This window comes from Macaca thibetana, chromosome 7 (assembly GCF_024542745.1).
Source record: "Macaca thibetana thibetana isolate TM-01 chromosome 7, ASM2454274v1, whole genome shotgun sequence".
Classification (NCBI taxonomy): domain Eukaryota; kingdom Metazoa; phylum Chordata; class Mammalia; order Primates; family Cercopithecidae; genus Macaca; species Macaca thibetana.
This window is the reverse complement of record NC_065584.1, coordinates 33949286-33976106: the sequence shown is the minus strand read 5'-3', so window position 1 is coordinate 33976106 and position 26821 is coordinate 33949286. Positions and strand designations below refer to the sequence as shown.

The following is a 26821-nucleotide window of genomic DNA, read 5'->3' as shown; positions in this document are numbered from 1 at the left end:
GGAATGGAATGGAATGGAATGGAATGGAGATGGAATGGAATGGAATGGAATGGAATGGAATGGAATGGAATGGAATGGGAATGGAATGGAGAATGGAATGGAATGGAATGGAATGGAATGGGATGGAATGGAATGGGAATGGAATGGAATGGAATGGAATGGAATGGAATGGAATGGGAATGGAATGGAATGGAATGGAGAATGGAATGGAATGGAATGGGAATGGAATGGAATGGAATGGAATGGAATGGAATGGAATGGAATGGAATGGAATGGATGGAATGGAATGGAATGGAATGGAATGGAATGGAATGGAATGGAATGAATGGAATGGAATGGAATGGAGAATGGAATGGAATGGAGAATGGAATGGAATGGAATGGAATGGAATGGAATGGAATGGAATGGAAATGGAATGGAATGGAATGGAATGGAATGGAATGGAATGGAATGGAATGGAATGGAATGGAATGGAATGGAATGGAGAATGGAATGGAATGGAATGGAGGATGGACTGGAATGGAATGGAATGGAATGGAATGGAATGGAATGGAGAATGGAATGGAATGGTTGGAATGGAATGGAATGGAATGGAATGGAATGGAATGGAATGGAATGGAATGGAATGGAATGGAATGGAAATGGAATGGAATGGAATGGAATGGAATGGAGAATGGAATGGAATGGAATGGAATGGAGAATGGAATGGAATGGAATGGAATGGAATGGAATGGAATGGAAATGGAATGGAATGGAATGGAATGGAATGGAATGGAGAATGGAATGAGAATGGAATGGAATGGAATGGAATGGAATGGAGAATGGAATGGAATGGAGAATGGAATGGAGAATGGAATGGAATGGAATGGAATGGAATGGAATGGAGAATGGAATGGAATGGAATGGAATGGAGAATGGAATGGAATGGAATGGAATGGAATGGAATGGAATGGGAATGGAATGGAATGGAATGGAATGGAATGGAATGGAATGGAATGGAATGGAGAATGGAATGGGAATGGAATGGAATGGAGAATGGAATGGAATGGAATGGAATGGGAATGGAATGGAATGGAATGGAATGGAGAATGGAAATGGAATGGAATGGGAATGGAATGGAATGGAATGGAATGGAATGGAATGGAATGGAATGGAATGGAATGGATTGGAATGGAATGGAATGGAGAATGGAATGGAATGGAATGGAATGGAATGGTATGGAATGGAATGGAATGGAATGGAATGGATGGAAAGGAATAGAAAGGAATGGAATGGAATGGAATGGAATGGAATGGAATGGAATGGAATGGGAATGGAATGGAATGGGAATGGAATGGAATGGAATGGAATGGAATGGAATGGAGAATGGAATGGAATGGGAATGGAATGGGAATGGAATGGAATGGAATGGAATGGATGGAATGGGAATGGAATGGAATGGAGAATGGAATGGAATGGATGGGAATGGAATGGAATGGAATGGAATGAATGGAATGGAATGGAATGGGAATGGATGGAATGGGAATGGAATGGGAATGGAATGGAATGGAATGGAATGGAATGGAATGGAATGGAATGGAATGGAATGGAGAATGGAATGGAATGGAATGGAATGGAATGGAATGGAATGGAATGGAATGGATGGAATGGAATGGAATGGATGGAATGGAATGGTGAATGGAATGGATGGAATGGAATGGAATGGGAATGGAATGGGAATGGAATGGAATGGATGGAATGGAATGAGAATGGAATGGAATGGAATGGAATGGAATGGAGAATGGAATGGAATGGAGAATGGAATGGACAGTGGAATGGAATGGAATGGAATGGAGAGTGGAATGGAATGGATTAGAATGGAATGGAATGGAGAATGGAATGGAATGGAATGGAGAATGGAATGGAATGGAATGGAATGGAATGGGAATGGAATGGAATGGAATGGGAATGGAATGGAATGGAATGGAATGGAATGGAATGGAATGGAATGGAATGGAATGGAATGGAAGAATGGAATGGAATGGGAATGGGAATGGAAGGAATGGAATGGAATGGAGAATGGAATGGAATGGAATGGAATGGAATGGAATGGAATGGAATGAGAATATGGAATGGAATGGAATGGGAATGAATGGAATGGAATGGAATGGAATGGAATGGAATGGAATGGAATGGAATGGAATGGAATGGAATGGAATGGAATGGAATGGAGGATGGAATGGAATGGAGAATGGAATGGAATGGAATGAAATGGAATGGAATGGAATGGAGAATGGAATGGAGAATGGAATGGAATGGAATGGAATGGAATGGATGGAATGGAATGGAATGGAATGGAATGGATGGAATGGAATGGAATGGAATGGAATGGAATGGAATGAATGGAATGGAATGGAATGGAATGGAATGGAATGGAATGGAATGGAATGGAATGGGAATGGAATGGAATGGAATGGAATGGAATGGAATGGAATGGAATGGAATGGAATGGAATGGGAATGGAATGGAATGGAATGGAATGGAATGGAATGGAATGGAATGGAATGGAATGGGAATGGAATGGAATGGAATGGAATGGGAAATAATGGAATGGAATGGATGGAATGGAATGGAATGGAGAATGGAATGGAATGGAATGGAGAATGGAATGGAATGGAATGGAATGGAGAATGGAATGGATGGAATGGAGAATGGAATGGAATGGAATGGAATGGAATGGAATGGAATGGAATGGAATGGAATGGAATGGAATGGAATGGAATGGAATGGAATGGAATGGAATGGAATGGAATGGAATGGAATGGAATGGAATGGAGAATGGAAGAATGGAATGGAATGGAATGGAGAATGGAATGGAATGGAGAATGGAATGGAATGGAATGGAATGGAATGGAATGGAATGGAATGGAATGGAATGGAATGGAATGGAATGGAATGGAATGGAATGGAATGGAATGGAGAATGGAATGGAATGGAATGGAGAATGGAATGGAATGGAATGGAATGGAATGGGAATGGAATGGAATGGAATGGAATGGAATGGAATGGAATGGGAATGGAATGGAATGGAATGGAATGGAATGGAATGGAATGGAATGGAGAATGGAATGGAATGGAATGGAATGGAAATGGAATGGAATGGAATGGAATGGAATGGAATGGAATGGAATGGAGAATGGAATGGAATGGAATGGAATGGAATGGAATGGAGAATGGAATGGAATGGATGGAATGGAATGGGAATGGAATGGAATGGATGGAATGGAATGGAATGGAATGGAATGGAATGGAATGGAATGGAATGGAATGGAATGGAATGGAGAATGGACAATGGATGGGGAATGGAATGGAATGGAATGGAATGGAATGGAATGGAATGGAATGGAATGAATGGAATGGAATGGAATGGAATGGAATGGAATGGAATGGAATGGAATGGAATGGAATGGAATGGAATGGAATGGAATGGAATGGAATGGAATGAATGGAATGGACTGGAATGGAATGGAATGGAATGGAATGGAATGGATTGGAATGGAATGGAATGGGAATGGAGAATGGATGAATGGAATGGAATGGGAATGGAATGGAATGGAGAATGGAATGGAATGGAGATGGAATGGAATGGAATGGAATGGAATGGAATGGAATGGAATGGAATGGAATGGGAATGGAATGGAATGGAATGGAATGGAATGGGAATGGAATGGAATGGAATGGAATGGATGGAATGGAATGGAATGGAATGGGAATGGAATGGAATGGAATGGATGGAATGGAATGGAATGGAATGAATGGAATGGAATGGAATGGAATGGAATGGAATGGAATGGAATGGAATGGAAGAATGGATGGAATGGAGAATGGAATGGAATGGAATGGAATGGAATGGAATGGAATGGAATGGAATGGAATGGAATGGAATGGAATGGAATGGAATGGAATGGAATGGAATGGGAATGGAATGAATGGAATGGGAATGGAATGGAGAATGGAATGGAATGGAATGGAATGGAATGGAATGGAATGGAATGGAATGGAATGGAGAATGGAATGGAATGGAATGGAATGGAATGGAATGAAATGGAATGGAATGGAATGGAATGGAATGGAATTATGTGGAATGGAATGGAATGGAATGGAGAATGGAATGGAATGGATGGAATGGAATGGAATGGAATGGATGGAATGGAATGGAATGGAATGGAATGGAATGGAATGGAGAATGGAATGGAGAATGGAATGGGAATGGAATGGAATGGAATGGAATGGAATGGAATGGAATGGAATGGAATGGAATGGAATGGAATGGAATGGAATGGAATGGAATGGAATGGAATGGAAATGGAATGGAGAATGGGAATGGGAATAGAATGGGAATGGAATGGATGGAATGGAATGGAATGGGATGGAATGGAATGGGAATGGAATGGAATGGAATGGAATGGAATGGAATGGAATGGAATGGAGAATGAGAATGGAATGGAATGGAATGGAATGGAATGGATGGAATGGAATGGAATGGAATGGGAATGGAATGGAATGGAGAATGGAATGGAATGGAATGGAATGGAATGGAATGAGAATGGAATGGAATGGAATGGAATGGAATGGAATGGAGAATGGAATGGAATGGAATGGAGAATGGAGAATGGATGGAATGGAATGGAAGAATGGAATGGAATGAGAATGGAATGGAATGGAATGGAATGGAATGGAATGGATGGAATGGAATGGAAATGGAATGGAATGGAATGGAATGGAATGGAATGGATGGAATGGAATGGAATGGAATGGAGAATGGAATGGAATGGAATGGAGAATGGAATGGAATGGAATGGAATGGAATGGAATGGAATGGAATGGAATGGATGGATGGAATGGAATGGAATGGAATGGAATGGAATGGAATGGAGAATGGAATGGAATGGAATGGAATGGAATGGAATGGAATGGAATTGGAATGGGAATGGAATGGAATGGAATGGAGAATGGAATGGGGAATGGAATGCAGAATGGAATGGAATGGAATGCAGAATGGAATGTAGAGTGGAATGGAATGGAATGGGAATGGAATGGAATGGAATGGAATGGAAAATGGAATGGAATGGAAAGGGGAATGGAATGGAATGGAATGGAATGGAATGGAATGGAATGGAATGGAATGGAATGGAATGGAATGGAATGGGAATGGAATGGAGAATGGAATGGAAGAATGGAATGGAATGGAGAATGGAATGGAATGGAATGGGAATGGAATGGAATGGAATGGAATGGGAATGGAATGGAATGGAATGAGAATGGGAATGGAATGGAGAATGGAATGGAAATGGAATGGAATGGAATGGAATGGAATGGAATGGAATGGAATGGAGAATGGAATGGAATGGAATGGAATGGATGGAATGGAATGGGAATGGAATGGAATGGAATGGAATGGAATGGAATGGAATGGAATGGAATGGAGAATGGAATGGAATGGGGAATGGAATGGAATGGAATGGAATGGAATGGAATGGAATGGAATGGAATGGAATGGAATGGAATGGAATGGAATGGAATGGAATGGAATGGAATGGAATGGATGGAATGGAATGGAATGGAATGGAATGGAATGGATGGAATGGAATGGAATGGAATGGAATGGAATGAGAATGGAATGGATGGAATGGAATGGAATGGAATGGAATGGAATGGGAATGGAATGGAATGGAATGGAATGGAGAATGGAATGGAATGGGAATGGAATGGAATGGATGGAATGGAATGGAATGGAGAATGGAATGGAATGGGAATGGAATGGAATGGAATGGAATGGAATGGATGGAATGGAATGGAATGGAATGAATGGAATGGAATGGAATGGGAATGGGAATGGAATGGAATGGAATGGAATGGATGGAATGGAATGGAATGGAATGGAATGGAATGGAATGGAATGGAATGGAATGGATGGAATGGAATGGAATGGAATGGAATGGAATGGAATGGGAATGGAATGGAATGGAATGGAATGGGATGGAATGGAATGGAATGGAATGGAGAATGGAATGGAATGGAGAATGGATGGAATGGAATGGAATGGAATGGAATGGAATGGAATGGAATGGGAATGGAATGGAATGGAATGGAATGGAATGGGAATGGAGAATGGAATGGAATGGAATGGAATGGGAATGGATGGAATGGAATGGGAATGGAATGGAATGGAATGGAATGGAATGGAATGGGAATGGAATGGAATGGAATGGAATGGAATGGAATGGAATGGAATGGAATGGAATGGAATGGAATGGAATGGAGGAATGGAATGGGAATGGAATGGAATGGAATGGAATGGAATGGAATGGATGGAATGGAATGGAATGGAATGGAATGGATGGAATGGAATGGAATGGGAATGGAATGGAATGGAATGGATGGAATGGAATGGAATGGAATGGGATGGAATGGAATGGAATGGGAGAATGGAATGGAATGGAATGGAATGGAATGGATGGAATGGAATGGAAGAATGGAATGGGAATGGAATGGGAATGGAATGGAATGGAATGGAATGGAATGGAGAATGGAATGGAATGGAATGGAATGGAGAATGGAATGGAATGGAATGGAATGGAATGGAATGGAATGGAATGGAATGGAATGGAATGGAGAATGGAATGGAATGGAATGGGAATGGAATGGAATGGAGAATGGAATGGAGAATGGAATGGAATGGAGAATGGAATGGAATGGAATGGAATGGATGGAATGGAATGGAATGGAGAATGGAATGGAATGGAATGGAATGGAATGGAATGGAGAATCGAATGGAATGGAGAATGGAATGGAATGGAATGGAATGGAATGGAATGGAATGGAATGGAATGGAATGGAGAATGGAAATGGAATGGAATGGAATGGAATGGATGGAATGGAATGGAATGGAATGGAATGGAATGGAATGGAGAATGGAATGGAATGGAATGGAATGGAATGGAATGGAATGGAATGGAATGGGAATGGAATGGAATGGAATGGAGAATGGAAATGGAATGGAATGGAATGGAATGGAATGGAATGGAATGGAATGGGAATGGAATGGAATGGATGGAATGGAATGGATGGAATGGAATGGAATGGAATGGAATGGAATGGAATGGAATGGAATGGAATGGAATGGATGGAATGGAATGGAATGGGAATGGAATGGAATGGAATGGAATGGAATGGAGAATGGAATGAGAATGGAATGGAATGGGAATGGAATGGAATGGAATGGAGAATGGAATGGAATGGAATGGAATGGAATGGAATGGAATGGAATGGAATGGAATGGAATGGAATGGAATGGAATGGGAATGGAATGGAAATGGAATGGAATGGAATGGGAATGGAATGGAATGGAATGGAATGGAATGGAATGGAATGGAGAATGGAATGGAATGGAATGGGGAATGGAATGGAATGGAATGGAATGGAATGGAATGGATGGAATGGAATGGAATGGAATGGAATGGAATGGATGGAATGGAATGGAATGGAATGGAATGGAATGGAGAATGGAATGGAATGGAAATGGGAATGGAATGGAATGGAATGGAATGGAATGGAATGGAATGGAATGGAGAATGGAATGGAATGGATGGAATGGAATGGAATGGAGAATGGAATGGAATGGGGAATGGAATGGGAATGGAATGGAATGGAGAATGGAATGGAATGGAATGGATGAATGGAATGGAATGAATGGAATGGAATGGAATGGAATGGAATGGAATGGAATGGATGGAATGGAATGAATGGAAATGGAATGGAATGGAATGGAATGGAATGGAATGGAATGGGAATGGAATGGAGAATGGGAGTGGAATGGAATGGAATGGAATGGAATTGGAATGGAATGGGAATGGAATGGAATGGAATGGATGGAATGGAATGGAATGGAATGGAGAATGGAATGGAATGGAATGGAATGGAATGGAATGGAAATGGAATGGATGGAATGGAATGGAATGGAATGGAGAATGGAATGGGAATGGAATGGAATGGAATGGAATGGAATGGAATGGAGAATGGAATGGAGAATGGAATGGAATGGAATGGAATGGAATGGAATGGAGAATGGAATGGAATGGAGAATGGAATGGAATGGAATGGGAATGGAATGGAATGGAATGGAGAATGGAATGGAATGGAATGGAATGGAGAATGGAATGGAATGGAATGGAATGGAATGGAATGGAATGGAATGGAATGGAGAATGGAATGGAATGGAATGGAATGGAATGGAATGGAATGGAATGGATGGAATGGAATGGAATGGAGAATGGAAATGAATGGAATGAAGTGGAATGGAATGGGAATGGAAGAATGGAGAATGGAATGGAATGGAATGGGAATGGAATGGAGAATGGAATGATGAATGAATGGAATGGAAATGGAATGGAATGGAATGGAATGGAGAATGAAATGGAATGGATGGAATGGAATGGAATGGAGAATGGAATGGAATGGAATGGAATGGAATGGAATGGAATGGGAATGGAATGGAATGGAATGGAATGGAATGGATGGAATGGAATGGAATGGAATGGGAATGGAATGGAATGGAATGGAATGGAATGGAATGGAATGGAATGGAATGGAGAATGGAATGGAATGGGAATGGAATGGAATGGAATGGAATGGAATGGAATGGAAGAATGGAATGGAATGGAATGGAATGGAATGGAATGGAATGGAATGGAATGGGAATGGAATGGATGGAATGGAATGGATGGAATGGAATGGAATGGAATGGAATGGAGAATGGAATGGAATGAATGGAATGGATGGAATGGAATGAGAATGGAATGGGAATGGAATGGAATGGAATGGAATGGAATGGAATGGAATGGAGAATGGAATGGAATGGAGAATGGAATGGAATGGAATGGAGAATGGAATGGAATGGAATGGAATGGAATGGAATGGAATGGAATGGAATGGAATGGAATGGAATGGAATGGAATGGAGAATGGAAATGAATGGAATGGAATGGAATGGAATGGAATGGAATGGAATGGAATGGAATGGAATGGAATGGAATGGAATGGAATGGAGAATGGAATGGAATGGAATGGAATGGAATGGAATGGAATGGAATGGAATGGAATGGAATGGAATGGAGAATGGAATGGAATGGAATGGAATGGAATGGAATGGAATGGAATGGAATGGAATGGAATGGAATGGAATGGAATGGGAATGGAATGGATGGAATGGAATGGAATGGAGAATGGAATGGAATGGATGGAATGGAATGGAATGGAATGGGAATGGAATGGAATGGAATGGGAATGGAATGGAATGGAATGGAGAATGGAATGGAATGAAATGGAATGGATGGAATGGAATGGAATGGAGAATGGAATGGGAATGGATGGAATGGGAAAATGGATTGGAATGGAATGGAATGAATGGAATGGAATGGAATGGATGGAATGGAATGGAATGGAATGGGATGGAATGGAGAATGGAATGGAATGGAATGGAATGGAATGGAATGGAATGGAATGGAATGGAATGGAATGGAATGGAATGGGAATGGAATGGAATGGATTGGAATAGAATGCAAAACGGAATGGAATGCAATGGAGAATAGAATGGACAATGGAATGGAATGGTGAATGGAATGGAGAATGGAATGGAATGGAATGGAGAATGGAATGAAATGGAATGGAGAATGGAATGGAATGGAATGGAGAATGGAATTGAATGGAATGGAGAATGGAATGGAATGGAGAATGCAATGGAATGGAGAATGGAATGGAATGGAATGGATCGGAATGGAATGGAATGGAATGGAATGGAATGGAGAATGGAATGGAATGGAGAATGGAATGGAATGGAATGGAGAATGGAATGAAATGGAATGGAATGGAGAATGGAATGGAATGGAATGGAGAATGGAATGGATTGGAATGGAATGGAGAATGGAATGGAATGGATTGGAATGGAATGGAATGGAGAATGGAATGGAATGGAATGGAGAATGGAATGGAATGGAATGGAGAATGGAATGCAATGGAATGGAATGGAGAATGGAATGGAATGGAATGGAGAATGGAATGGATTGGAATGGAATGGAGAGTGAAATGGAATGGATTGGAATGGAATGGAATGGAGGATGGCGAATGGAATGGAATGGGATGGAATGGAGAATGGAATGGAATGGAATGGAAAATGGAATGGAATGGATTGGAATGGAATGCAGAACGGAATGGAATGGAATGGAGAAAAGAATGGACAATGGAATGGAATGGAATGGAATGGAATGGAATGGAATGGAGAATGGAATGAAATGGAATGGAGAATGGAATGGAATGGAATGGAGAATGGAATGGAGAATGGAATTGAATGGAATGGAGAATGAAATGGAATGGAATGGAGAATGGAATGGAATGGAATGGAAGATGGAATGGAATGGAGAATGGAATGGAATGGAATCAAATGGAATGGAATGGAGAATGGAATGGAGAATGGAATCGAATGGAATGGAATGCCATGGAGAATGGAATGAAGAATGGAATGGAATGGAGTGGATAATGGAATGGAATGGAATGGAATGGAGAATGGAATGGAATGGAATGGAATGGAATGGAATGGAGAATGGAATGGAATGGAATGGATTTGAATGGAGAATAGAATGGAATGGATTGGAATGGATTGGAATGGAATGGAGAATGGAATGGAATGGAGAATGGAATGGAATGGGATGAATGGAGAGTGGAAAGGAGAATGCAATGGAATGGAGAATGGAATGGAATGGAGATGGAATGCAATGGAATAGAATGGAGAATGGAGTGGAGAGTGGAATGGCATGGAATGGAGAATGGAATGGAATGGAATGGATTTGAATGGGGAATGGAATGGAATGGATGGAATGGATTGGAATGGAATGGAGAATGGAAGGAATGGAGAATGGAATGGAATAGAATGGAGAATGGAATGGAGAATGGAATGGAATGGAATGGAGAATGGAATGGAATGGAATGGAGAATGAAATGAAATGGAATGGAGAATGGAATGGAATGGAATGGAGGATGGAATGGAATGGAATGGAATGAAATGGAGAATGGAATGAAATGGAATGGAATGGAGAATGGAATGGAATGGAGAATGGAATGGGGATGGAATGCAATGGAGAATGGAATGGAATGGAATGGAATGGAGAATGGAGTGGAGAGTGGAATGGCATGGAATGGAGAATGGAATGGAGAATGGAATGGTATGGAGAATGGAATGGAATGGAGAATGGAATGGAGAATGGAATGAAATGGAGAATGGAATGGAGTGGAATGGAATGGAATGAAGAATGGAATGGAGAATGGAATGGAATGGAATGGAATGGAGAATGGAATGGAACGGAGAATGGAAAGAAATGGAGAATGGAATGGAGAATGAAATGAAATGGAGAATGGAATGGAGTGGAATGGAATGGAATGGAGAATGGAATGGAGAATCGAGAATGGAATGGAATGGAATGGAGAATGCAATGGAATGGAGAATGGAATGGAGAATGGAATGGAATGGAATGGAATGGAGAATGGAATAGAGAGTGGAATGGAATGGAGAATGGAATGGAATGGAATGGAGAGGAATGGAGAATGGAATGGAGAATGGAATGGAATGGAATGGATGGAATGGAGAATGGAATGGAATGGAATGGAATGGAATGGAATGGAGAATGGAATGGAATGGAGAATGGAATGGAATGGAGAATGGAATGGAGAATGGAATGGAATGGAATGGAATGGAATGGAATGGAGAATGGAATGGAAATGGAATGGAATGGAATGGAAAATGGAATGGAATGGAATGGAGAATGGAATGGAATGGATTGGAATGGAATGGAGAATGGAGAATGGAATGGAATGGAGAATGGAATGGAATGGAATGGAGAATGGAATGGAATGGAGAATGGAATGAAATGGAATGGAGAATGGAATGGAATGGAATGGAGAATGGAATGGGAATGGATGGAATGAAATGGAATGGAGAATGGAATGGAATGGAATGGAGAATGGAATGAATGGAATGGAATGGAATGGAATGGAATGGAGAATGGAATGGAATGGAATGGAATGGAATGGAGAATGGAATGGAATGGAATGGATGGAATGGAATGAATGGAATGGAATGGGGATTGGAAATGGAATGGAATGGAATGGATGGAATGGAATGGAATGGGAATGGAATGGAGGATGGAATGGAATGGAATGGAGAATGGAATGGAATGGAGAATGGAATGGAATGGAGAATGGAATGAAATGGAATGGAATGGGGATTGAAATGGAATGGAATGGAATGGAGAATGGAATGGAATGGAATGGAATGGAGAATGGAATGGAGGATGGAATGGAATGGAATGGAGAATGGAATGGGGAATGCAATGGAATGGAATGGAGAATGGAATGGAATGGAATGGATTGGAATGGATTAGAATTGTTGGAGAATGGAATGGAATGGAGAATGGAATGGAATGGGATGGAATGGAGAGTGGAAAGGAGAATGCAATGCAATGGAGAATGGAATGGAATGGAATGGAATGGAATGGAGAATGGAATGGAATGGAATGGAGAATGGAATGAAATGGAATGGAATGGAGAATGGAATGGAATGGAGAGTGGAATGGAATGGAATGGAGAATGGAATGGAATGGAATGGATTTGAATAGGGAATGGAATGGAATGGATTGGAATGGATTGGATGGAATGGAGAGTGGAATGGAATGGAGAATGGAATGGAATGGAGAATGGAATGGAATGGAGAATGGAATGGAATGGAATGGAATGGAAAATGCAATGGAATGGAGAATGGAATGGAGGGTGGAATGGAATGGAATGGAATTGAGAATGCAATGGAATGGAAAATGGAATGGAGGATGGAATGGAATGGAATGGAATGGAGAGTGGAATGGAATGGATTGGAATGGAATGGAATGGAGAATGGAATGGAATGGAATGGAATGGAATGGAATGGAATGGAATGGAATGGAGAATGGAATGCAATGGAATGGAGAATGGAGAATGGAATGGATTGGAATGGAATGGAATGGAGAGTGGAATCGAATGGATTGGAATGCAATGGAATGGAGAATGGAGAATGGAATGGAATGGAGAATGGAATGGAATGGAGAATGGAATGGAGAATGGAATGGAATGGAATGGAATGGAGAATGGAATGGAATGGAATGGAATGGAATGGAACTGGAATGGATGGAATGGAATGGAATGGAATGGAGAATGGAATGGAATGAATGGAATGGAGAATGGAATGGAGAATGGAATGGAATGGAGAATGTAATGGAATGGAATGGAGAGGAATGGAGAATGGAATGGAGAATGGAATGGAGTGGAATGGAGAATGGAATGGAGAATGGAATGGAATGGAATGGAGAGGAATGGAGAATGAAATGAAATGGAATGGAGAATGGAATGGAGAATGGAATGGAATGGAATCCACCAATGTAGAACTTGAATAGACAAAGCTACATTGTGGCTTTTTGGACCATGTACTGGCTGCAAACTTGCCTGGTCTTTTTGTTTCTCTCGGCCTCCCAAAGTGCTGGGATTACAGGCTTATGGGGGGGGGGTCTTTATTTATTTATTTATTTTTGAGATGGAGTCTCAGTCTGTCACCCAGGCTGGAGTGCAGTGGCGTGATCTCAGCTTGCTGCAGCCTCTACCTCCCAGGTTCAAGCAATTCTCTGCCTCAGCCTCCTAAGGAGCTGGGATTATAGTCACCCGCCTCCACGCCCAGCTAATTTTTGTATTTTTAGTAGGGACGGGGTTTCACCATGTTGGCCAGGCTGGTCTTGAACTCCTTACCTCGTGATCCCCCCATCTTGGCCTCCCTAAGTGCTACAATTACAGGTGTGAGCCACCTTGCCCAGCCTAAAGCTGAGGGATGTTAAAAGTCTAAAATAAAAAAGACAGACAATACCAAATGCTAGTGAGGATGTGAAGCCAGTCTTATACCCTGTAGGATGGTAATGTAACTTGGTATAACCACTTTGGGAAATTGGTGTTATCTACAAAAGCTCTCCGCGTACATTCCTTGTGACCCAGCAGTTTCCCTCCTAACTACATACCCCAAAGAAAAGGGTGTGAATGTTTACCAAAAGACACACATGAGAATGTTCATAGTAGCGGTATTTTAATAGTTAAAAATTAGAAACTACTTAAATGTACAATATTCACGAACAATAGAATAGATAGATAAAATGTGGCATAATCATACAATGGAATATTAAACAGCAGTAAAAATGAATGAATTACAGTTTTATGCTACATGGATGAATCATACAAACATAATGTTGAATAAAAGAAGCCAGACACGGGGTACATACTATATCATTCCTGTGGTCCTATTTGGGAGGCTGAGGCAGGAAGATTGCTTGAGTCTGGGAGTAATGAGCTGTGATCACACCACTGCACTCCAGCCTGGGTAACAGAGCAAGACCTTGTCTTTAAAAAAACAAACAAAAAACAAGGAAAATAAGATATGGGTGTTAGATATTAGGATAGAATATATCTTTTGTGGTTGTAGTGACTGGCAGGGGGCCTGAGGCAGTTTTGGGAGTTCTGATAATCTTTTCTTTTTTAAATCTGGGTGCTGGTAACTAGCTTGTATTCACTTTATGAACCTTTATCAATCTGTACATTATAATGTGTACACTTTGTATGTTGTGCGTCAATATAAAGTTCACTTGTCCCACAAACAAATGCTCAGAGGTGTACAGAGAGGTCAAACTATGCTCACTGCCATAAAGAACATATCCCTCTTGGAAGGCATCACTGAGGAAGAGAGGCACTGGGGTTTGTTCTTAATAAAGGGTAGGGTTTAGATGGAGAGTTTAGATGCAGAGTTAGATGGAGGAGAGTTGAGGAGGAAATTACAAAATGAAGGAACTTTAACCTGGGCACTGTGGCGTGCACCTGTAGATCCAGCTACTCGGGAGGCTGAAGCATGAAGATCCTTTGATCCCAGGAGTTCAAATCCAGCCTGGGCAACATAGCAAGCCCTGTCTAAAAAAAATTTTTTTTAATTAAAAAAAAAATAAATTAAAAAAAAGAAGAAGAAAGAAAGTCTTCAGAGAAGAGAAGAGGAAAGAAAAGGGAAAGAAAAATGAAGGCACTTTGTTAACCAGTAGGCCAGAGGTAAAAGTGTGCAAGATGAGTTTGGGAGACAATGAATTGATCTGGTTAGCTGGAGTGCAGGGTAAATGGCTAAAGAGTTAAAACTGAATAGTCAACTGGGGTCAGACTGGCTTCAAATGCTAAAACTCAGATGGGTGGCCCTTGGCCCAGTGAGAGCCAGAGATGTGCTTTGTTTCCTCTACAGTGATTCTTTTTTTTTTTTTTTTTTTTTTTTTTGAGACGGAGTCTCGCTCTGTCACCCAGGCTGTAGTGCAGTGGCCGGATCTCAGCTCACTGCAAGCTCCCCCTCCCGGGTTTACGCCATTCTCCTGCCTCAGCCTCCTGAGTAGCTGGGACTACAGGCGCCTGCCACCTCGCCTGGCTAGTGTTTTGTATTTTTTAGTAGAGACGGGGTTTCACCGTGTTAGCCAGGATGGTCTCGATCTCCTGACCTCGTGATCCGCCCATCTCGGCCTCCCAAAGTGCTGGGATTACAGGCTTGAGCCACCATGCCCGGCCGTGATTCTTTTTTCAATGTAGCCCCAATGTTCAGCAATTGGGGGAGGTCATATAAAACGACAATTAGAGTAGTTCAGATTTTTAGCAGTACTGTGATTACACATTTTATTGTGGGATATGAGGAATATTTCTTTATGCTTAACATAGAAAGCTTTTTTTTTTTTTTTTGGAGATGGAGTCTTGCTCTGTCGCCCAGGCTGGAGTGCAATGGCATGATCTTGGCTCACTGCAACCTCCGCCTACTGGGTTCAAGCAATTTGAAAGCTTTTAACCTGTACAGAACTTACTTTATTTTTCTGCTTGGTACTTGTTGGCTTTTTTTTTTTTTGGAGACAGGGTCTTACTCTGCCTCCCAGGCTGGAGTGCAGTTGCATAATTACAGCTCACCACAGCCTGGATCTCTTAGGCTCAAGTGATCCTCCCACCTCAGCCTCCAAAGTAGTTGAAGACGACAGGCTCACACCACCATGCCTGGCTATTGTTTTAAATTTTTTGTAGAGATGGGGTCTTGCTATTTTGCCCAGGCTGGTCTCCAACTCCTAGGCTTAAGCGCTTCTCTCATCTGGCCTCCCAAAGTACTGGAATTAGAGGCAGTGAGCCACCATGCCTGGCCATAGGCATTTTTATTTGCGGTTTGGCAGTTATGGGGCTTAATATTCATAAGTATGCATACTAAACCATTTGAGAATTCTTCTGAGAAGCTTTTCAGAGAATTTGAAATTAAAGAGATTATTTTGTGAAATTATTTTTATTATGGCACACTTCATAGTATCTCAGAGTTTCTCAGGTTTTTCTTTTTTCTGAGATGAAGTTTTGCTCTTGTCACCCAGGCTGGAGTGCAATGGTGCAATCTTGGCTCACCACAACCTCTGCCTCCCGGGTTCAAGCGATTCTCCTGTCTCAGCCTCCCAAGTAACTGGGATTACAACCACCCGCCACCACACCCAGCTAATTTTTATATTTTTAGTAGAGACGGAGTTTCACCATGTTGGCCAGGATGGTCTCGAACTCCTGACCTCAGGTGACCCACCTGCCTTGGCCTCCCAAAGTGCTGGGATTACAAGCGTGAGACACGGTGCCCGGCCAGGAAAATATTTTCATCTAGAATTTTAGCAATTTTTTGAGAATAACTAGTAATAATTTTCTTTTTCATTTTAGGTACTCCAGTAATTAAAGGGGATGAGGAAGAAGATAACTAATGCCACGCTTTCCACTGTGTGTTAACTTATTTAAATGTCATAAGAACAATAGATAAATTTTATATAATTGTCTATTTTAAAGATTCTGTATGGGACAAAAGTTTCTTAAGATAAAACAGATCACTCATTCTCATCTTTTTCCCCCCCTTAACTTATTCAGTGTTTCTTCCCAAAACTGGTAACGCCAACCTTATATATCCTATTCCTCTTTTTAGAAATCACAAATTTTCAATTTTTGTCTTCAGTCTCAGTTATATACTACGTAGCCCCATCTACTAAAACAAAACCTTTGTAGACCAGTCATTTTTAATAACAAAGGAACAAATGTTTTTTTCAGTTCATTTTTTTTAGGTTAGACATTTTAAAAGATATACATTTGAAAATTTAGAACGTTTTTCCTGAAGGTCTGTCTCTGTACAATTCAGAAGCACAAATATATCATGCCTTTAGCTCAGAAGGTAGTATGGTGATGGGAAGGGTTCCTCTTAGAAATACAGCAGGTCTGGAACCAAGACTCCAAAGTTCCATTGGAAAAGATATGTGAAAAAAGGAAAAAGTGGGATCTCAGAGACCTTCTAGTCTATATTATACTTACTTGTTTTTCCAAAAATGTGTACGTCGTCAACTGGAATTTAGGTTGTTTTATATGCATAGCCACTTGAGTCATTGTGTGCAGTCAGTCGTTCTGTGATCTAAGTCAGTGATTAAAATGACTGTCATGATCATGTCTTTGACTGATAATGTGGCCATGTTACTCATGTGGACCTGGCCTTAAGCCCACATTTTGGTTTTATAGTTCCTTATGTGTTTAAAGCATTAGTTATATTTGAATTCCTAGCCTAAATGCTAGCCATTGATGTATGTCAAAATTTACCCTAATGATTTGGTCTGGTGACCTTCAGTGTTGGGAAAAGTGACTATCATGGTTATAAGTAAGGGTATAATGAAACTTAGTATTTCAAAATCTATTTTTTGAGAAGTTCTAAGTTAAACAGCTCTTAAAATGTATTATGTATGTGGTTGTGGAAGGAAGAGAGATGTTTCATTATGAGATCCCAGGCAAATGGCAATATGTTTGAGGATTGTCTCCTACATAAAACAGTGTAGGCAATATAACCTCAAAATTGCAAAGCAATAGTTAGATGCGGAGGTTAGAATTTATCATGTAAACAAAAAATCTTTCAGGAAAATGTAAGACATTGTAGTCAGTAAGCTGATGAAGTCATAAGAGGCCATGGCTGAATCACTGTTAGATTGCAGAAAAGAAGTCAGGGGCCCTCTGCCAAATTGTGCCTAACGTCCCTCAGAGACTGTTGATTGTTCTTTCCCCATCTACTTGTGTGATTTTACTTGCATAAAATCACAGTGAAAGAGGGGAGAATCATCTTTAAAAAGTGATTGCATAAGTAGTCCTGGGTTTCAGAAGATTACAGCTATCATTTATATAGGAATTACTTGATTTTTCTAAGTCACTCTGATCAAAAGGGACCACTGCTTTGACAATCAACTCTAAATACAAACAAGAGAGGCCAGGCGCGGTGGCTCACGCCTGTCATCCCAGCACTTTGGAAGGCTGAGGCGGGCGGATCATCTGAGGTCAGGAGTTCAAGACCAGCCTGACCAACATGGCGAAACCCCATCTCTACTAAAAATACAAAATTAGCCGGGTGTGGTGGTGGGCGCCTGTAGTCCCAACTACTTGGGAGGCTGAGGCAGGAGAATCATTTGAACCAGGGAGGTGGAGGTTGCAGTGAGCCGAGATTGTGCCACTGCGTTCCAGCCTAGCAACAGAGCGAGACTCCGTATCCAAACAAACAAACAAACAAACAAGAGGAAAACTTGGTCTAACACCCTTTTAGTTTTCTTTTCAGTCTGATAGAAAGAAACCTTATTCTACTCTAGCGGGTTCATGTATTCAAAGCCTTTGGACATTTCTTTTATGGACTGTAGGCAATGAGCCTTCATTCTCCTTGGTGATGTTTAAGTTCCATAAACTGAGAGGGAAGATGATCTTCTTAAAATTTGCACTTCCTCCAGTAGGCAAGCTTGAAGCCATGTTGATATGGATATGTTTTCTAAAAGTAACGCTGGAAGTGAATATAATAGGAAGTAAATTATTTCATATTGAATTTATTTGTAAAATGACTTAGAGTTTTGCTGTTTGTTTTTTCTGAATTCTGCAATGTAGAAACTGGTTTTCTTTTTACTTGTTTCTCAATGACTGTTAATTACAGGTAGTTCTCAGAGAAATGTAAGATACTTCTCTCTGTCCATTTCATGCAAAATTCATATTTAGTATCATTCAACAAATCTTTAAATGACTTCTATGCATCCCTGTTCATGGAACCCATGCCATTAGGAAATGGCAGTTGGGATGTATGAAGAAATGTAGGATATTTTCTCAAATCATTCCCTAAATTATCCTTTACTGCTGCAAATTTAGCTGATAAAAATGACTTTAGTTTATGCCTCTTGGATCATATATTTGACCTACGTGGAATAGATTCTCTCTGTGCTTCCAGTTTATTAAGCCATTTTAGTGGATCATTTAAATTTAAATTTTTTCTATTCTGATTTTTTTGTTTGTTTGTTTTTTAAACAGAGCCTCAATCCTGAGTAGCTGGGACCACAGTCACATGCCATCATGCCCAGCCTATTTTGTATTTTTAGTGGAGATGGGGTTTCACCATGTTGGCCAGGCTTGTCTTGAACTCTTAACTTCAGGCGACCTGCCCACATTGGTCTCCCAAAGTGCTGGGATTACAGGCATGAGCCACTGCGCCTGGCCAAATTTCTTCTATTCTTGTAAGTGATGGTAAAACTCTGGAATCAGTTCAGTATTTTAGTTTTTCACAGCAAATTTGATTTTAGTCTACCAAGGAGTTTAACTTTTCTATGTTCCCTAACTCTAAGATTAGGGCTGTATTATGCAGACAGGCCTTAAAAGGTTTCTGTGTTCTCTGTTAATAAGAATTTGTTCCTTTAAAGCAGAGGATCAACCTTGGAACTATTAACATTTTGGGATCGATAATTCATTGTTGTTGGGAGCTGTCCTGTGTACTTATGATGTTCAGCTGCATCCCTGGCCTCTACCCGCTAGATTCCAGTATACCCTCCTCAGCCATGACAACAAAGATATCTCCAGACATTGCCATCTGTCTCTTGGGAGACAGATGTTCCCACCCAGTAGGAGGGTGGGAACAAATTCTCCCTTAGTTGTGCTTTTTATACCAATATCACCTGTGTCCAGGGTCCATTTATTTTCAGTCTATAGCCATGTGCCACTTGAATTGTTATATGAGAGAAGGTGATGTATTCAATAATCATGGATGGAAAGAAATGGTCACTGGTATTTTCTTTTTTGTAATGCTCATTTTTGTTGTTGTTGTTGTTGAGACGGAGTCTCGCTCTGTCGGCTAGGCTGGAGTACAGTGGTATGATCTTGACTCACCGCAACCTCCGCCTCCCGGGTTCAAGCAATTCTTCTGCCTCAGCCTCCCAAGTAGCTGGGACTACAGGTGCCCGCCATCATACCTGGCTAATTTTTGTAATTTTAGTACAGATAGCGTTTCACCATACTGGCCAGGCTGGTCTCAAACTCCTGACCTCGTGATCTGCCTGCCTCAGCCTCCCAAAATGCTGGGATTACAGACGTGAGCCACTTCAACCGGCTGTAATGCTCATTTTCATAATTTTCATGTAATATTAGAAACTCAGGGCTGGAGGGTTCAACTTCTCTTTTTTGAAGCAGGGTCTCAACTTTTATTTCTAAGCATTCTTGCTTATATTAGGACAGTGATTATTAACCTACCTCTCTGTTTCTATCAACAGAAGCCAACTTTATGATAGATTCTGCTTTGTCTCTAAAGTTTAACATTTTGAGTGTACTTTAGAAAATAGGTCATCATTCTTTAAGCATCATTCATTGTCTAGTAATGCACATAATTTTGCAGACCATGGCAGTCATTAAATACAGAAAAATACTGTGTAAAATTTGATAATCTTATAGGAAAGTTAGCTGATATAGACATCAATTTTGGGTGTGATCAGAAGAATGTCTGCTTAAGATGACTGGTCAATAACTTGGTATGGTTACTGGATTCATTCCACATATAGTGGTATAAGGCACTTAAATGTGTTTCCTGATGGGCACTGTGGCTCATGCCTGTAATCCCAGCACTTTGGGAGGCCGTGGTGGGCAGATCACTTGAGGTCAGGAGTTCGAGACCAGCCTGGCTAACATGGTGAAACCCCGTGTCTACCAAAACTATAAAAAGTTAGCCGGGTGTGGTAGTGCATGCCTGTAATCCCAGCTACTCGGGAGGCTGAGGCAGGAGAATTGCTTGAACCCAGGAGGCAGAAGCTTCAGTGAGCCGAGATCATGTGACTGTACTCCAGCCTGGGTGACAGAGTCTCCATCTCAAAAAGAAAAAAAAAATGTGATTCTTTTGTGGAAAGAGAAATTTGAACTTGAATAAGCACTTCTTTTGATACATTTTACCAGTGGTCAGAGCAGAATAAGGAAGAATAAGAAATGAATCTTGACTGTTGACTTATTCTGAGAATTGGTGATGTGTGAAGAGAGTTGGAATCTTCTACCTGGGTTTTTCTCAGGGCTAAATGGAAAAGCACAGGGCCCAGAAAGGTTGGAGTTAATCATTCACTTAAAAGCATTAGGAGGAAGTGTCAAAGCATCAGTCATGTATAGATTGTGTCTCTCTGACTACAGTCAGACCATCAATTCACTAACACCTTACATACTGTAAGTGTTAGTAAAGGAAGAAAACTGCTAAATTGCATGTTACCCTTTACTAGAAATTCATTCCTTTGGCACAGATTTTCTTTATTTGGGGCTATTTAATGTGTCTGTAAATAATGAAATATAAAAGCAAGATTCAGCGTAGCAGAGTTGGTGCTGCTTCTGACAAGGTAACTTGACCATATTTCTTTATCTTTGCTCTAACATGTGTCATATTGTTTTCTTTTTGTAAACCATAAAATGGGTGAACTTCCAAAAATCAAGGGTTATGTTTTAAAATCACGGAACTTTTAGAAATACCATATCTGTATCTCTATTCCTGCATTTTGTAAATCTGTAAAGGAAGAAAACTGAAAGGAAGAACTAGACTGAGTGTCTTACCTTTCTCTGGCCTAAGATAAACTGAGAAAACTTTTTACTTGATACTTGGAGAAGTCATTAACTGGATTCTAGTTAATTTCCCATATTGGGCAGTTTAGAGGAGACCCAGCCAACCAAATTATGATCTAGCAAATTTAACATGGGGGAGAGTAACATGGGGGAGAGTAAACTATTTTTCAGTAGATTTGCACTTTAAACTTATGAACTGGATGTTGGTGGAAAGGACTTCCATAGAGCAGATAGGTAAATATCTAGCCTGCACTTGGATGTTAGAGAATCAAACCTCACCCTTGCTCGTTCTAAACCCACATGAGTAGTTACTGTCTTTTGACATAATCAGAGTCAGGATTTCCCTTTTTCCCTACTTGAGTCGTCTTCCACGTCTGTTACATCCAAGATCATCCCTCTGGGGGATGTATCAAGTAGTTCTCCTACTCGGAATAGAAGCTTTGCGAATTATCGTTCCCACCTCTAGATTTTAAATGAATGTAGAGTTGTCTAACATTATGTGGGTGGGAGGCTCTTTGCCTCTGTGATCAGTAGGGTACCTGCCTCGGAGGTGCTACTGCCTAGAGGGGATCACTCCCATCAAAAGACTGATGAGTTGGAAGCTAAGAGCACGTGTGCATAGCCAACTCCTCTCCCAGGCTGGCAGTTATGATTACGGGCATCATTCCAGAATCTTTGGCTTCTAGAACCAACTCCATTCTGAAGAACATTTACATCTATGAATACTTTGGTAATCTTTTATACACAGGAGTTTTGTAGCATGACTTTATGACTAAACTTATTGTGAATTAAGTTATTTAGAAATGTTGAGTTTCTGAATGTTATTTTGTGAAATGTTTTAAAATAGTAATAAATTGTGTTATTTTGTAAAAAAAAAAAAAAGTATATTTTTGGTACATGATTATTAGTTGTAGCTAATATAGAGCAATTATATAAACTTCTAGTGATATTCAGTCCAAAGAAATTCAGCCTTTGGATAACATATACCATGCAGTTTGTGTGGGGGGTGTGTGTGTGTGTGTATGCACGTGAGAGAGAGCGAAAGACAGAGGTGTTTTGTTTTGTTTTTTTGTTTTTTTGTTTTTTTTGAGACAAAGTCTCACTCTGTCGCCCAGGCTGGAGTGCAGCAGTGGCACGGTCTCAGCTCACTGCAACCTCTGCCTCCCGTGTTCAAGTGAGTCTCCTGCCTCAGCCTCCCGAGTAGCTGGGACTACAGGCATGCACCACCATGCCTGGCTGATTTTTGTATTTGTAGCAGAGACGAAGTTTCACCATGCTGGCCAGGCTGGTCTCAAACTCCTGACCTTGTGATGTGCCCACTGCGGCCTCCCAAAATGCTAGGATTACAGGCAAGAGCCACTGCACCCGGCCAGAGGCGTTCATTTCTTTAGCTAAATTTTTTTTTTAGTAGTTTTTTTTCTCCCAGGCTTGTAACTCTTCCTCAGTTCTTTGGGCACTATTTCAAATTATTAGGCTCCTAGAAAGAGTACTTCCAGGGACAGCAAGTTACTACTGCACTTGACCATTCCTAGTCCTCACCTGATTACCAGAAGGTATGCAAGGTAAAGGTTAGCTGATAGGCCCTGAGTTGAGAAAAAGGAATCACCAAGCAATATCAGTAACGTTACACATTTTGCCAGCACATTTTCTGTGCTATCAGCTAAAATGTAATTTTGGTCGCAAAATAGAGCTGTAGTGTAGTTTCTACTTCTTATTCCAGTTGTTTGATTATGAGGATACATTTCTTGCTGCTGTCCTCCACTAAACAGCAGACAAATTGTCAGGTGTGGTGGCTCATGCCTGTAATCCCAGTGCTTTGGGAGGCCAAGGCAGGAGTTTGAGACCAGCCTAGGAAACATCGTGAGACCCCATCTCTACCAAAAAAAAAAAAAAAAAAAAATTAGTTCTGCCACCTGTGCTCCTAGCTACTGGGGAGGCTGAGGCAGGATTGCTTGAGCCCAGAAGTTTGAGGTTACAGTGAGCTATGATCATGTCACTGCAAGATCCTGTCCCTAAAAAATGGAAAAACAAAGACAAATTTCAATTTCTGAGCTTATAAAAAGAAAGCCTTAATTCAGATCATAAATATCCCATTGTTATTTTTAGTTCATTGTTTCCTAGAACAAAGGATGGACATTTAGGAGCCTGACACTGATTGATGTCATATATATGTAATGCATTGAATATATATGTATGCATGTAGATATATACAATTGTTTTATATAATTAAGAAGTCAGAATCCTAGGTGATAACTTCCCTCCTAAGAATGCAGCCAACTCTACATCTATGAAAAGAAGGTATATCCCTATGTTTAAGCTATAGAAGGATGTCCATAACATATTGGGCCAAAAAAAAAAAAAAAAAAAACACCAAACACACACCCAAAAAAACAAAACAAAAAAACCCCAAAGAATTTGGCCGGGCGCGGTGGCTCAAGCCTGTAATCCCAGCACTTTGGGAGGCCGAGACGGGCGGATCACGAGGTCAGGAGATCGAGACCATCCTGGCTAACACAATGAAACCCCGTCTCCACTAAAAATACAAAAAAATTAGCCGGGCGTGGTGGCGGCGCCTGTAGTCCCAGCTACTCGGGAGGCTGAGGCAGGAGAATGGCGGGAACCCGGGAGGCGGAGCTTGCAGTGAGCTGAGATCGGGCCACTGCACTCCAGCCTGGGCGACAGAGCGAGACTCCGCCTCAAAAAAAAAAAAAAAAAAAAAGAATCCTTATATACCTAATTTGTTTTTTTGTGCATCTGTGTGTGTGGTGTTTTGGTTTTTTTTTTTTTTTCGAGACAGGGTCTTGTTCTGTCACCCCAGGCTGGAGTGCAGTGGCATGTTCATAGATCACTGCAACCTTGAACTCCTGGGCTCAAGCAGTCCTCCTGCATCAGCCTTCTAAATGGCCTGGCTAATTTTTAAATTTACTTATTTTTGTAGAGACAAGATCTCACTATTTTGCTCAGGCTGGTCTTGAACTCCTGTCTTTAAGCCATCCTCCCACCTCAGCATCCCAGGTGTGAGCCACTGCGCCTGGCCCATTTAAAAAAATCTAGCATGTGAGCCGGTTGCGGTGGCTCACGCCTGTAATCCCAGCACTTTTGGAGCACTTTCGAACCACGAGGTCAGGAGTTTGAGATCAGCCTGGCCTACATGGTGAAACCCTGTCTCTACTAAAAATACAAAAATTAGCCGGGTGTGGTGGCACACACCTGTAATCCCAGCTACTTGGGAGGCTGAGGCAGGAGGATCACTTGAGCCCAAGAGAGAGGTTGCAGTAAGCCAAGATTACGCCACTGCACTCCAGCCTGGGTGACACAGCAAGACTCCGTCTCAAAAAAAAAAAAAAATGTAGTATGTGTGTATATGTGTGGAGTGGGAGTGTGTACATATATGTGGTGGCTCGTTGGTGTTTGGTGGTGGGAGTGTGTGTGGGTGTGAGGAGAAGTGGGAATGTATGTTGAGGTTGGGAGAGTGGCATAGTGTACATGGAACGGGAGGAGGATGTATGTTATCCTGGGAGTACTGAGGGGGAGATGACAGTGAATGTGTCCAGAGTGTGAGAGGTCGGCTGAGTGCGTGCCTGATGCTGGTGGGAATGGAGGGGAAAGTTATGTGAATGGTGGGTAGCGGGTGAAGACATGCCGAGTGTTTGTGGTAAGTGAAGCTGAGCGTATCTGTTGGGAACCAAGGCAAGTATGTGGAGATGTGTTTGTGACAGGAGGAAAGGGATGTACAGACGTGAAGCGAATATGTGCACCGAAAAATCTGGAAGAACATACATTACCCCTTATAAACTTGTCGAATGGCTCAGCTATAATTTTAAAACCTTATTAGGGAAAAGCTCACTGAACACAATATTCATGTAGTAACTTTAGATTCACTGAGGACCTCAAAAGATGGATATCTTCAATCACTGAATCTTTGCAGCAAAAAAAAACATGTTTTATAGCTGTATTTCCCTTTTTATATCTTCCTGTTATAAATGGCTGCTGTAAAATAAGCCATCATTTTACACAGGTGTGATGAATTATAGTTATTTCTTCAGTGAAATAAAATGTTTAGCTGAAAAGTGATCTTAAGAGAAAAACATTGCCAGATAACCTCCTGAACCCCATTTCAAGATTTTCTAAAAAAAATTTTTTGAGAAACAGGGTCTCACTCTATCACCAGGTTGGAGTGCGGTGGGGCGATCATGGCGCACTGCAGCCTCAACCTCCTGAGCTCAAGCAATCTCCCACCCTCAGCTGCCTGAGCTGCTGGGACCACAGGCCTGTGCCACCATGCCTGGCTAATTTTTAAAAATGTATGTGGAGATTGGGTCTGTGTTGCCCAGGCTGGTCTCAAAATCTTGGCTTCAGGCAATCCTCCCTAAGTGCTGGGATTACAAGTGTGAGCCACCATATCTGGTCTCTAAATTTTTTTTTTTTTTTGAGACGGAGTCTCGCTCTGTCGCCCAGGCTGGAGTGCAGTGGCGCGATCTCGGCTCACTGCAAGCTCCGCCTCCCGGGTTCACGCCATTCTCCTGCCTCAGCCTCCCGAGTAGCTGGGACTACAAGCGCCCACAACCGCGCCCGGCTAATTTTTTGTATTTTTAGTAGAGACGGGGTTTCACCGTGGTCTCGATCTCCTGACCTTGTGATCCGCCCGCCTCGGCCTCCCAAAGTGCTGGGATTACAGGCGTGAGCCACCGCGCCCGGCCTAAATTTTTTTTTTTTTGAGACAAGAGTCTCACTATGTTGCCCAGGCTGCAGTGCAGTGGCGCAATCTCGGCTCACTGCAACCTCTG

The 26821-nt window shown here is 41.3% G+C and overlaps 1 protein-coding gene across 3 annotated transcripts in view; it reads left to right on the top strand.

The window, feature by feature from the left end:
- Positions 1–22900, top strand: part of DNAL1 (dynein axonemal light chain 1) — a 64604-nt gene extending 41704 nt beyond the window's left edge. For all 3 annotated transcript variants that reach the window (XM_050798895.1, XM_050798897.1, XM_050798896.1), the window contains exon 8: positions 16845–22900. In XM_050798895.1, coding sequence (XP_050654852.1) covers positions 16845–16885 — 41 coding nt within the window. In that variant the 3' untranslated portion in view covers positions 16886–22900. The remainder of the gene's footprint in view (positions 1–16844) is intronic.
- The last annotated feature ends 3921 nt before the right edge of the window (positions 22901–26821 follow it).